The 14,534-nt window shown below is 39.0% G+C and overlaps 1 protein-coding gene and 1 pseudogene across 2 annotated transcripts; both read left to right on the top strand.

Moving 5' to 3' along the window:
• Positions 1–1,695: 1,695 nt before the first annotated feature.
• LOC132842430 (leukocyte elastase inhibitor-like) lies at positions 1,696–2,755 on the top strand (annotated as a pseudogene).
• Positions 2,756–5,200: 2,445 nt separating this feature from the next.
• Positions 5,201–13,966, top strand: LOC132843251 (leukocyte elastase inhibitor-like). 2 transcript variants are annotated; one of them, XM_060866440.1, is made up of 8 exons: positions 5,201–5,332; positions 5,961–6,138; positions 11,215–11,295; positions 11,650–11,790; positions 12,165–12,282; positions 12,655–12,797; positions 13,060–13,227; positions 13,322–13,966. In XM_060866440.1, the coding sequence occupies exons 2-8, from the start codon at positions 5,971–5,973 to the stop codon at positions 13,727–13,729; spliced, it is 1,227 nt and encodes a 408-aa protein (XP_060722423.1). In that variant the 5' UTR covers positions 5,201–5,332; positions 5,961–5,970; the 3' UTR covers positions 13,730–13,966. The 2 variants fall into 2 exon arrangements, with proteins under 2 accessions (XP_060722423.1, XP_060722424.1); XM_060866441.1 differs by lacking the exon at positions 11,215–11,295.
• The last annotated feature ends 568 nt before the right edge of the window (positions 13,967–14,534 follow it).

Below are 14,534 nucleotides of genomic sequence, written 5' to 3'. Positions count from 1 at the left end.
TTCTACATCTAACCATGTAGTTAAATTGACTTATTTTCATGTTATAAAAATGGATTTATACCATTTATATATTTATGTATTTTTATTTATATATAAGATAAATATATGAAGTATATACAGACACACACACACTTCATAATGTAATAACGACAATTGTCTGAAGTTTACTACCATGTCATCTTGTGACACCATCAAAAAAGTTTAACCAACCACAGTTGTTTCTAATAAGTTTGGAACAAGGTCTTAAATTGTGGCCCAATATATATAGAGTTATATCAATATATAATCCATTTGAGGTGTGGTCTTAAGAGTAATAATCTGTAAGATCAAATGTTTGCAATCGTTATCAATAAAAAGCTCATTTTTGGTTGACGGAATTCTGGACAAAATGTAATTTTAAATGAAATAAGGCTGCCCTGCAGATTTACATGCATTTTTTTGTACAGTATTACAGCAGTATGTAATTTACATTATAGAATTTGGCAGTAATTTTGCAGGTTTCCAACTATAATTTGTCCTGTAACACCTGCTATTATTTTCCCCCAACATCTCTGATTTAACTACTCATCTAATAAACAGCCTTTCCTCTACTGGGAATGTGATAAAGCATGTTCAGAACAGGAGATACTCTAGGAACCTGTGCTTTGAAGGCATACCCATTTCATTATCATTATTATTTATTTTAAAATGATTTAGAATTGCGACTCTATTTAGTTGCTTTTCACAAACTGTGAAGGTGGCACATTCTGAGTAGCTTTGCCAATGAACAAACTGATTTGCCTTCTGTGTGAGGAGGCAAATCAGTTTGTTCATTGGCAAAGCTACTCAGAATGTGCCACCTTCACAGTTTGTAGTAACATATTGAAAGTGTGGTTCACTTCACTGAAATAGGAACTGTTGTAATATGTTCTCAAGGGTTATTGATAGTCATGCAATTTATGTTAATTACTCAGAGCTCTTTCTGTCACAAGAACAGTACTGTATATAGTACGATAATTGATGGATGTTATTTTACCAGACACTGCAATGCAACTTAAGAAAAATGCTTTTTATGCTTGTGTAGGCAAAGCCACTTGCACAATGCTTATATCATCATGAACCATTTGTTACTCCATCCTATGTACTTTGTTTTCCTGCAAGCATTTGTATGTCTTTGTCGGTGGTAGGCTGGGTGTCTTTTGCTTCGTTTTCTTCCGCAGACCTACCATAGGCCATATGATCTCCTGTTATGCCATGCTCTGCCCACAAACTCAGAAGTTCCAGTTACCAGCGGCTTTACAAAAGGTTATTGGTTGCAAATACTCAGTTGGGTCACTAACATCCATGGGGGGAAAAGGCATAATTTTGGCAATAACATTGGTGATGGTAGTTCATGGCATACATACAGTATAAGTGCTTCTCCTCGGTGGTGGATAACCAGGATCCAGTGCTGCCCTGCTTTCTTCACGTTCATACTACACAGCTTACATAATAAAAATGTATAACGCATATGAACAACAGTTTTCACTTGTTTACTTATTTAATAATAATAATAATAATAATAATAATAATAATAATAATAATAATAATATCATCATATATTCTATTTAACTGCACTATAGAAAATGAGTTCTTCTCATGCAGTGTTGCTCCACGAATGTTTTGTCTGCTGAACAATATGTTTGAATTTTAATATGTTGAATTCAATTGCTCATTAAAGATAAGATCAAGAACTTGCTGGCACAAGGAGTACTTGATAATTTGACTAGACTTGTCTTGGTCAATGTCATCTATTTCAAGTGCAACTGGGAGAAGCAGTTTAAGCTACAGGGAACAAAGGAGCTTCCTTTCAGGTTGAACAAGGTGGGTACTACATACTGATAAAAATGTGGTTTCCTCTCCTTTTTCATGTCCTCTATTGTGCAGTTGTATGCAGTTCTATCGTCTGTCCTCCTCTGTGTACTTGTCCTCTCCTGTGCACCTCTACCTTGTCTTGCACCACTTTGTACCCTCTTTTTGTGTTTTTGTAAGAATTGCTTATGCCTTGACCTGTTTTGATCTGTGAGAAACTGCACTGAATAATGCAGAAAAATATGCAGATTATATGCAGAAAAAACTAAACCAGTGCCAATGATGAATCAGAAGGCAAGGTTTCCCCTGGCATTTATTCCTGAGATGCAGTGTAGGATTCTTGAAATGCAATACAGTATGTGGGCCAGGAGCTCAGCATGCTAATTATGCTACCTGTTGAGATTGAAGATGATACCACTTGAGAAGGTAAATTCTTGATAAGGTAAATTCTTTGTAAATCTATTTAATCTCTCTCTTTATCTCACCTATGAGAAGTTCAGGGAGTGGACACGGCCTGATTTGATGAACACTGTGCAAGTGCAAGTGTCTTTACCACGGTTCAAACTGGAGCAAACTTATGACATGGAGATTTATGACTTATTTATGATGACTTATGACATCAGCATGGGCCTGGTAGATACCTTTGACCCGAGCAAGTGTAACACATGTCTCCTTGCAGTGATCTGGTGCTCTCCAAAGTGGTGCATAAGTCATTTGTAGACGTGACTGAGGAAGGCACTGAAGCAGCTACAGCTACTGCAGTCACCATGATTCCATTTTGTGCAATACTTATATCAGAGAGCTTTATGGCCATCCCTTCCTCTTTTTCATTCAACACAAACCAACCCGAAGCATTCTCTTCTGTGGTCGCTACAGCTCACCTTAAATTGCTTAACTTGAAGATAGGCAGATTGGTTACACTAAGTTTTTCTCCTATGTGTGAACGAGTGGGTGAATATAAAGATGACAGGTGAGGTGTTACAGTTTATGGACTTTGCTTGCTGTTACTGTATGTTTTCATTGTGTACTGTTTAAGAGGTTTTTTTTATTTCAGTTAATAATATTAAATGGGGGGGCACGGTGGCTTAGTGGTTAGCACGTTCGCCTCACACTTCCAGGGTCGGGGTTCGATTCCCGCCTCCACCTTGTGTGTGTGGAGTTTGCATGTTCTCCCCGTGCCTCGGGGGTTTCCTCCGGGTACTCCGGTTTCCTCCCCCGGTCCAAAGACATGCATGGTAGGTTGATTGGCATCTCTGGAAAATTGTCCCTAGTGTGTGATTGCGTGAGTGAATGAGAGTGTGTGTGTGCCCTGCGATGGGTTGGCACTCCGTCCAGGGTGTATCCTGCCTTGATGCCCGATGACGCCTGAGATAGGCACAGGCTCCCCGTGACCCGAGGTAGTTCGGATAAGCGGTAGAAGATGAATGAATGAATGAATATTAAATGGAGGATCAAATGTCCACACTGACTGTTACTAAGACATTTATACTGTTTTTCCAATCAAATAATTTTATTTGTATGTATGAATTTTGGAGGAAATAAAAAAATAATAATAAATGTTGAATGTTTATCAGTGTATCATTGTTATTTTCTTATTTACTGTAAAATATACAATATGATACACTATATGATTAAACGTCTGTGGACACGAGACCATCACACCACATCCATATGTACTTTTCTATAATCTCATTTGAGATTAAGTCCCCATTTGCTGTAATAATAACCTCCATACTTCTAGAAAGACTTTCCAGGAGGGTCAGGTGTCCACATAATTTTGGCCATATAGAATATTATTATTTTATAGGGAACACTGTACTAATACAGGATAGAGCCAGTTTGAGATGACGTTTGTGTTGTGACATGGTACATTATCATGCTACAAGTTAGGGTATCATGTTATAAGATTGTTGCCCTGAAGGGGTGCACATAGTCAGAGATTCATTTTCCTAGTCTTCCACTGTACATTTTTGGTGAGCATGTGTTGACCCTAGCTCAGCTTTCTGTTCTTGGCTGACAAAAGTGGAACCTGACACGGTCTTCTGCTTTTGTAGCCCATCTGACTCAAGATTTGATGTGTTGTGCATTTGGACATACTTTTTTGCTCATCGTAACTGTACGGTGTGGATACTGAGTTACTGTAGCCTTTCTGTCCACTTAAACCAGTGTGGACAATCTCTGTCAAAGTCTCTCATCAACAAGGAGTTTTTGTCCACAGACCTGCTCACTGGATGTTTTTTTCTTTATTTCACCATTCTGACTAACCTCTAGAGACAGCAGTTATGGTATAGTCAGATCCACATTAAGACCTCACTGGGCCCAAGGGCTATGACTTACTTCAGCCAACCCCATTCACCCGTCCACCTCCAGATATTCAGAATAACAGTTGCCAATTCAGTTAAAATATACAATAAAGAAAATGGCTTACTTTAAAAAATTGACTGTATTTTTCACTGTATGAAATCTTTCTTATTTAATATGGAAGTTATTCATTCAAGGACAGTGAGTGATTTTCCTTCTAATGTTTGTTTAACATTATTGACACAGGGAGGGCAACAGCAGCTTTATTAGGCTACGGTGACTTTAAAACCTCAAGATCACGGCCCATCCCTTATGCGAATATATAGTTTGTTCAAACACAAAAAGCAATACCCCTGCATCAAGTAAATAAACAAACTAACCTAAAACTGGTGGGGATAATGATGAAGCTGATTTTTATTCACCGTCACATGCCCAGCCCCGGTTTACTACCAGTTCATCAACTTCCACTCCATCAACAACTTTTGTAAAATAACCTGGTAACTCATGTTTCCTCTGTTGTTTTTCTTTAATCTTTTACTCTTACAAAAAAATATAGATGACATTTATACCTATCGAAGACTTCCTCATGTGTGATCATTTCCAGATTAGACTAGAATGAAATAAAGACTGAAGAGTGATGGGTGGATGTGAGCCCCAGGGTTTCGGCACCACCTGGCCCTGTTGTTAATGCCACCCTGGGTACAGTTATACTGAAACCAGTTCATCTGGCACCAACAATCATACCATGGTCAAAATCAGTGAGATCACATTTTCCCCATTCTGAAGCCTGATATGAACATTATCCAAAGTTTCAGCCCCATATCTAGACAGGCGTTCCATATACAGTGTCCAGTGAGCGTGTGCTTATGTACTATTATCACTTTACCAAACTAAAACATTCAAAATCACAGAACCTGGTCAAAACTACTACAAGGATCTCTACAGGTTAATTTTTTTTTATTTATTTCCCTATCTGAAGGTAGTTAAAAACAAATTTATACACTACATGTAATGCACCATGTTGGAATCCATTACAGTTGCATGACTTTTCAAAACACATGACGTCATTTCCTGGTTCGCCTCCAGAGAGGTGGGGCACTGATATATTACATACAGTCACACACACACACACACACACACACACCTTGAGGAACACTGCGTTTGATCAGACACTTGGTTCCTTGACAGTGCAGGAGCAGAAGTAAGTGTTCCAACATATTCTGGGTATTTTACAGTCTTAATGTTATCTCTAGTTGACAGAAGACGGCTGTTTGTCAGGACGATCACACATGCTGTAGTTACTAAGTAATTGTCAGATCTTGGGTTTAGGTTTCTGTGAACTATTTGAGTTAAATTCACTTTCACGTGTCTTATTAGCTTAAGAACTTTCTCATAGTCAGACGCACTTTAAAGTCGCTATTTTGAATGTAGTCTCAAATACGGAAGAGGGACTGGGAGATCGGGAGATCGGGTGAAAGGGGTGGCGTGGGGTGGGGGGGTTGTCATGGTGCTCACTGAATATTTGATACCCCATGGGGGCTGTTTATAATGATGATAAACTATTAAGTGATCAGGTCGGAAATCAATCCTGTTTGTTATTTATTTGATCTTGTTTGACTCTACTGTGCTTTTATTTTGGCCACCTATTGATATTAATTCCTCTGTACCTTAATGTTCTATGTTCAGATCTAGACTTTCTGTATATGTATTTATATTCTTTCATTTTGTGTATAAGCACATGGGTTTACACTAGAATGAGTGATCACTGATAAATACATAATATGATTCTTGGTCAGTTTGCTATTTAAAATGATATATTTCTTGTACAGGTTTTGCAAAATGGATTCAGTTTCAATGGCAAACAACAATTTTGCCCTTCACCTGTTCAAGAAGATCAAGGAAGACAACAAGACCAACAATATCTTCTACTCTCCTCTCAGCATCTCTTCTGCACTTTCCATGGTGTCTCTAGGAGCTGCAGGAAACACAGCAACTCAGATGTCTGAGGTCAGAACAGAAATAATAATAATCAACGAAAATAACAATTATATTAACATACATAAGACATTAAATGTCAATAATAGGGAAGTAAACAAGGATCAAAGAGTAAGACTGTTGATGGGTATTGTGGGGATTTTTCTCTAATATTCTTTTATGTATCTTTTTATTTATTTGTATAACTACCTGTACATTTCCACCATTCACAATATTTTACAAACAAATATTCCTTTCATTTATTATATTTATTGCTCTTTGTTTTTTTTTTCCTTTAACAGTTCAACTATGGTTTCTGTCTTGCATAATTAAGTCTGATTTTTGTTTTTTAAGGAGTTACTGTAGGCCTCATTTACATGTGATTTGTTTATGAATCAAACCTGTTGGTTTGCATTCTTAGAGATTTGTGACTGTTCAAACATGATAAATCCTGGGTAGGCCGTAAATATAAAAGAATTTGACTTTAGCCTGTTGAGACTGAATGCAAGCATTGTTAGGTTGCAGCATATTAATCGATTATAAACCATCCACAACTTGACCGACATTAAAAGAACTTTGTCAGTTTATAGATCTTTGTAGACTCGCATGTTTCCACATTTATTTACTGCTAAGATAACTGTCTTTGGATATACTGTTATCTTGAGATACACTCAGCTGCACAAGTCCAGATTGCCTAGACTTAATCACACTTGTGTTCAGCAAAATCCTATTGTGTTGTGTTGCAAAATCCTATTGATCTCAAAGGTCTTGTGATCTTTAAAATGACTACACGCTATAGCTTTGTAGTCTAGTCATTCATTCATTGAGGTGTGACTTTGTGTTGTAACTATAGTTACTCTGTTGCTGTCAGCCATAAAATATCTTCTCTCTCATTATGGATTTGACCTGGTTTAGACCAAGTTAGAACAGTCTGTTATAGTGTTTCACAGACAAACTACATTTAGGTAGGTCATATACTTTTATAGATTTCAGCAATAGAATAAATTACATGTTCCAATTACATGTTACAAGGTGGAAATTGGGCTACTGTTGGTCGAAGGAGTAGAGGAGGGAGGAGAGTGCACAGACAGAGAGAGAAGAGGAAAGGTAAGAGTCTAGGACTGAGAATAGGGACTCTGAATGTTGGTACTATGACAGGGAAAGGTAGAGAGCTGGCTGATATGATGGAGAGAAGGAAGGTGGATATACTGTGTGTACAGGAGACCAAGTGGAAGGGTAGCAAGGCTCGTAGTATAGGAGCAGGATTCAAGCTGTTTTATTATGGTGTGGATAGTAAGAGAAATGGGGTAGGTGTGGTCCTGAAGGAGGAGTTTGTGAGGAATGTTCTGGAGGTGAAGAGAGTGTCAGACAGGGTGATGAGTCTGAAGTAAGAGATTGAAGGGGTGATGTTGAATGTTGTTAGTGGTTATGCCCCGCAGGTAGGTTGTGAGTTAGAGGAGAAAGAGAGATTCTGGTGTGAATTAGATGAGGTGATTGAGAGTATTCCCAAGGGTGAGAGAGTGGTGATAGGAGCGGATTTTAATGGACATGTTGGTGAGGGGAACACAGGTGATGAGGAGGTGATGGGCAAGTTTGGAGTTAAGGAAAGGAACCTTGAAGGACAGATGGTAGTAGACTTCGCTAAGAGGATGGACATGGCTGTGGTTAACACGTATTTTCTGAAGAGGGAGGAACATAGAGTGACTTACAAGAGTGGAGGTAGGAGAACACAGGTAGACTACATCCTTTGTAGAAGAGGCAATCTGAAAGAGATTAGTGACTGTAAAGTGGTAGTGGGAGAGAGTGTAGCCAGACAGCATAGGATGGTGGTGTGTAGGATGACTCTGATGGTCTGTAAGAGGAAGAGGTCAAAGATAGAGAAGAAAACTAAGTGGTGGAAGCTGAAAAAGGAGGAATGTTGTGAGGATTTTAGACAGAAGTTGAGACAGGCTCTGGGTGGTCAGGTAGTGCTGCCGGATGACTGGGAAACTACAGCAGAAGTGATCAGGGAGACAGGGAGAAAGGTGCTGGGTGTGTCATCTGGAAGGAGGAAAGAAGATAAGGAGACTTGGTGGTGGAATGAGGAAGTTCAGGATAGTATCCAGAGGAAGAGATTAGCCAAGAAGAAGTGGGATATGGACAGGACTGAAGAGAATAGACAGGAATACAAGGAGTTACAGCGCAGAGTGAAGAGGGAGGTGTCTAAGGCCAAGCAGAAGGCATATGAAGAGTTGTACACTAGGTTAGACACTAGAGAAGGAGAGAAGGACTTGTACAGGTTAGCTAGGCAGAGGGATCGAGATGGGAAGGATGTGCAGCAAGTTAGAATTTTTAAGGATAGAGATGGAAGGGTGCTCACAAGTGAGGAGAGTGTACAGAGGAGATGGAAGGAATACTTTGAGGAGCTGATGAATGAGGAAAATCAGAGGGAAAAAAGAGTAGAAGGGGTGAACTCTGTGGAACAGGAAGTAGATAAGATTAGAAAGCATGAAGTCAGGAAGGCTTTGAAGAGGATGAAAAGTGGAAAGGCAGTTGGTCCTGACGACATCCCGGTAGAGGTCTGGAAGTGTCTAGGAGAGGCAGCAGTAGAATTTTTAACTAGTTTGTTCAACAGGGTATTAGAAAGTGAGAGGATGCCTGAGGAATGGAGAAGGAGTGTGTTAGTGCCGATCTTTAAGAATAAGGGTGACGTGCAGAGTTGCAGCAACTATAGGGGGATAAAGTTGATGAGCCATACAATGAAGTTGTGGGAAAGAGTAGTGGAAGCTAGGTTAAGGAAGGTGGTGGAAATTTGTGAGCAGCAGTATGGCTTCATGCCGAGAAAGAGCACAACAGATGCAATTTTTGCTCTGAGAATGTTGATGGAGAAGTATAGGGATGGTCAGAGGGAGTTGCACTGTGTGTTTGTAGACTTAGAGAAAGCGTATGACAGGGTGCCAAGAGAAGAGCTGTGGTACTGTATGAGGAAGTCAGGAGTAGCAGAGAAGTATGTCAGAGTGGTGCAGGACATGTATGAGAGGAGCAGGACAGTGGTGAGGTGTGCTGTAGGTCAGACAGAGGAGTTCACAGTGGAGGTGGGACTGCATCAGGGATCGGCTCTGAGCCCCTTCCTGTTTGCTATAGTGATGGACCAGTTGTCAGAGGAGGTCAGACAGGAGTCTCCTTGGACGATGATGTTTGCAGATGACATTGTGATCTGTAGTGAGAGCAGGGAGCAGGTGGAGGAAAACCTGGAGAGGTGGAGGTTTGCGCTGGAGAGAAGAGGAATGAAAGTCAGTCGTAGTAAGACTGAGTACATGTGTGTGAATGAAAGGGAGGGAAGTGGAACAGTAAGGTTACAGGGTGAAGAGGTGAAGAAGGTACAGGAGTTTAAGTACTTGGGGTCAACAGTCCAGAGTAATGGAGAGAGTGGGAAAGAAGTAAAGAAGCGAGTGCAGGCAGGTTGGAGTGGGTGGAGAAAGGTGTCAGGAGTTCTGTGTGATAGGAAAATATCAGCAAGAATCAAGGGGAAGGTGTACAGGACAGTGGTGAGACCGGCCGTGCTGTATGGTTTAGAGACAGTGTCACTGAAGAAGAGACAGGAGTCAGAGCTTGAGGTAGCCGAACTGAAGATGTTGAGGTTCTCTTTGGGTGTGACAAGATTGGACAGGATTAGGAACGAGTACATCAGAGGGACAGCCCATGTTGGACGTTTGGGGGACAAAGTTAGGGAGGCGAGATTAAGATGGTTTGGACATGTTCAGAGGAGGGAGAGTGAGTATATTGGTAGGAGAATGTTGGACATGGAGCTGCCAGGCAGGAGGCAAAGAGGAAGGCCAAAGAGGAGGTATATGGATGTAATTAATGAGGATTTTAAGCTAGTGGGTGCAAGTGTTGAGGATGCAGAAGATAGGGTTAGGTGGAGAGAGATGATTCGCTGTGGCGACCCCTGAAGGGAAAAGCCGAAAGAAGAAGACGACATGTTCCCAACCCTGGTCCTGTAATACCTGCTGCTATTACCTGCTGCTATATTTTAGTGTTTTTCCAGACAAATCTGATTTAACTAATCAGATAATTAACAACACTTTCTCTATTAAAGTGGGTGTGATAAACCGGGTAAAATACAGTACTAAAATGTGCAGGACACCAGGAACCAGTGATACAAAGGCATTTCCATTTAATCAGCATTATTTCTTCTAAATTGGGACTCAATTTAGTTGCTCCCTCAGCTTGGCCACCTTCTTTTGATTTGACTGGATTCAATTTGTTTACTGTAATTATAAAGAAGGAACATTTACATTATCCAGAGAGACAGCCTTATACAGCCTTTAGATACCATGAGCGTAAAACAATCATTTAAATTTTTTCCTTTTTTTTTTCCACACACGTACAACAAGGGAAAAAGTGCAAGTTCAAGTATTTCATAAAGAAGCAGGTCTTCAGCCACCATTTGAAGATTTGAAGCCAGTGACTCAGCTGTCCGCACCCCTAGGGGAAGTTCATTCCAACACCTCAGTGCCAGAACAGAAAAGTTTTGTATACCATCCTCTTACCCTGAGAGATAGTGGGACCAGTCAAGCAGTGCTGGTAGATCTGAGGGTATTTTTATTTCTTTATTTATTTTTTCCATTTCCAGCATTTAGCAAAATACTACAGGACCCATGGTGAGTGTGGTGAATATGGTGGAAATTCACCCATATGGTATATTAACATGATACATGAATATAACCTTTCTCCATTTCTCAACCCTGTGCAGCAGTTTGTGGGAACGAGTGATGGCAGTTGTTATGCACATAAGCAAGACTCTTCACACAGCAATGAATCAGATTTTTCTTTGGGCAATGGAAAAGTTTCCCAGAATGTGCCACTGTTCCAGCTTGTAGCTACATATTGCAAGTGATTACTCGGAACCCTTTCTTTCACAAGAAGTTGATGGATGATATTTTACAAGCCACTCCTTAGTTGCATTGCATCATAAGTTTGCTTGTTTATACAAGACCATTTGCGCAATGCTTAGATCATCATGAACCATGGGAAAGTTTAGCACAAATACTATTAATGCTCAGAAAAACACCTGATGGATGCAGTGAAAAGATTTTTGCAATTCTAATGACTAATATGTTGCTGTAGGTCTTGTGCTTCAACAAAGCAGAGAAGCCTAAGTCTGCACAACAAACTCAGAAGTTCCAGTTACCAGCGGCTTTACAAAAGGTTATTGGTTGCAAGTACTCAGTTGGGTCACTAACATCCATGGGGGAAAAGGCATAATTTTGGCAATAACATTGGTGATGGTAGTTCATGGTATACATATAAGTGCTTCTCCTCGGTGGTGGATAACCAGGATCCAGTGCTGCCCTGCTTTCTTCGCGTTCATACTACACAGCTTACATAATAAAAATGTATCATGCATATGAACAACAGTTTTCACTTGTTTACTTATTTACTCATGATTTATTGTGTCACTCCAAAATGGAGAACTCTCAGGATGGAGTTCATTTTTACATACAAAGATTATGTATTACCAAAGATGGTAATTTGAATTATATCTTCTTCCATAATACCCAGACTCTTCACCACCACACAGCCAAGGATGATATCCATGTCAGCTTCAAAAAACTGATGAGTGAACTGAACAAAGCAGGAACTCCATATACCCTCAGCCTGGCCAATAGGCTTTATGGAGAGCAGACCTACCAATTTGTGGAGGTGAGATGTCTGAATACAAAATGACCCATATACACTATGATCTACATCTTTGCTAATGCAAAATAGTAGCCTTACATAAAAAAAAAAAAAAAAAAATCATATATATTATTAGAATTATTAGATTGAAGATAAAGGAGACAAATCAGTCAGTCAACGAAGAAATAGCAGAAGTTGAATATATATGTAAATTATGCTACTTATGCAATGCCTTTAACAACTGCCCGGCGCCCAATAGCAACTATAGAAAAATAATCACAAGATAGTCGATTGTCCCATAATTTACACTCAGCTCAGTTGAATTTATTCTACAGCAATTCAAAACAAAAAAATCCATGTAAATCAAATTTTAAATTGATCTTCTTTTTTTAAAACAGAAATTTCTGAGTGACACAAAAACACACTACAATGCAGAGCTGGAAAGTGTTGACTTTAAATCTAATTTTGAAGCTTCACGTGTCAAAATTAATAACTGGGTGGAGAAACAAACAAAAGGTTAGTACTTTAAAAAAGTATATATATATATATATATATATATATATATATATATATATATATATATATATATATATATATATATATATATATGTATATGTATGTATATATATGTATGTATATATATATGTATATATATATGTATGTATATATATGTATGTATATATGTATATATATATATATATATATATATGTGTGTATCTTTGACCTTCAGAAAATCGACTACTACTTCTTCTTCTTCTTTTAGTATTATGTTATAGTATGTTCTATTTAACTGTACTATCCGAAAATGTGTTCTTCTCATGCAGTGATGCTTTATTAATGTTGTGTCTGCTTAACAATGTCTTTTATAAATTTAAATGTCCATTAAAGATAAGATCAAGAACTTGCTGGCACAAGGAGTACTTGACAATTTGACCAGACTTGTCTTGGTCAATGCCATCTATTTCAAGTGCAACTGGGAGAAGCAGTTTAAGCTACAGGGAACAAAGGAGCTTCCTTTCAGGTTGAACAAGGTGATAAAACATACTGATAAAAATGTGGTTTCCTCTCCTCTTTCATGTCCTCTATTGTGCAGTTGTATGCAGTTCTATTATGTCCTCCTCTGTGTACTTGTCCTCTCCTGTGGAAGTAAAAATGCTACAGTTAAAAATCACAGCATGTCAAAACACTGTTGATCTGTCATGCACTTTTGTGAATTGTGCTTTTCCCTCTCTTTTATTCAGATTAATGCTAAAGAATGTACTTTAATGTGTTTTCATATTTGATTACATGCAGAAAGCAACTAAACCAGTGCCAATGATGAATCAGAAGGCAAGGTTTCCCCTGGCATTTATTCCCGAGATGCAGTGTAAGATTCTTGAAATGCCATATGTGGGCCAGGAGCTCAGCATGCTAATTATGCTACCTATTGAGATTGAAGATTATACCACTGGCCTTGAGAAGGTAAATACTAAATTGCAATGCTTTGTAAATCTACTTAAACTATGTATAAAATTAACTTTTATATTCTGTGTGTGTATATGTAAATATATCTCAGCTTGAGAAACATCTCACCTATGAGAAGTACATGGAGTGGACACGGCCTGATATGATGGACACTGTGGAGGTGCAAGTCACTCTACCACGGTTCAAACTGGAGCAAACCTATGACCTGAAGAAGCTCCTCATCAGCATGGGCATGGTAGATGCCTTTGACCTGAGCAAGTGTGATTTTTCAGGCATGTCACCTTGCGATGATTTGGTGCTCTCCAAGGTGGTGCATAAGTCATTTGTAGATGTAACTGAAGAAGGCACTGAAGCAGCTGCAGCTACTGCAGCTGTCATGATGATGCGTTGTGCCATGCTTCCACCAGAGCGCTTTATGGCTGACCATCCCTTCCTCTTTTTCATTCAACACAAACCAACCCGAAGCATTCTCTTCTGTGGTCGCTACAGCTCACCTTAAATTGCCTAACTTGCAGATAGGCAGATTGGTTACACTAAATTTTTCCTGTGTGAACGAGTATTCTCTTCTGTGGCCGCATTAGCTCTCCTTAAAGTGCCTGGTGCTCAGAAGTGCATATTATACATCTATGTTGTCATTTGACGTCATGTATACACAAAAATACCAAATAATTCACATATCTGCATAGACTGGCAGTATTGTGGTCCTGACCAGAATAAAGCAGTTACTGAATATGAATGAATGATTGATTGATTGATTGATTGATTGATTGATTTGATGTATTCCTGGAACAGAGGCTGTCTCATCCACTGCCAGAAAAATACTTGAAGTTCTGTTTCTGGAGATGACTCAAAAGATTCTTTATGATCCATATGCAGGAGGTTTATTATAGTAATGTATGCACCTCAGGGTTTTGAATTAAGAAAATCCAAATTACAATTCCAAGAATGAAAGTAGTGACAAAGGCAGAGGGTGATATACCTTAATCCACAACAGATCCTTAGTGAGGCTGCCCTCTGGTGTTGGTGTTTTGTCCATGACAGGTAGTGCAGTACCTCTGTTCTTATTATTCTGTCAATAATAGAAGGAATATAAACTATGTGAGTCTACAATGAGCACTTGGCCTATAACTGTGCATAAAGTGTAGGTACATGTACTTTACCTGTTCCCACTTCTAAAATATGTTTTTATCTTGTAGTACATGTTTCCCCTAAGCACAGACATATCCCCAAGACAGAGCACACTGTTGAATAGAGTAGGGTTTGCAGATATGTTCAAGAATGAAACAAGGTAATCAAATTTATTG

This window comes from Tachysurus vachellii, chromosome 3 (assembly GCF_030014155.1).
Source record: "Tachysurus vachellii isolate PV-2020 chromosome 3, HZAU_Pvac_v1, whole genome shotgun sequence".
NCBI classification, from domain to species: domain Eukaryota; kingdom Metazoa; phylum Chordata; class Actinopteri; order Siluriformes; family Bagridae; genus Tachysurus; species Tachysurus vachellii.
The sequence above is the reverse complement of the archived record's forward strand: the minus strand, read 5'-3'. Positions and strand labels throughout refer to the sequence as shown.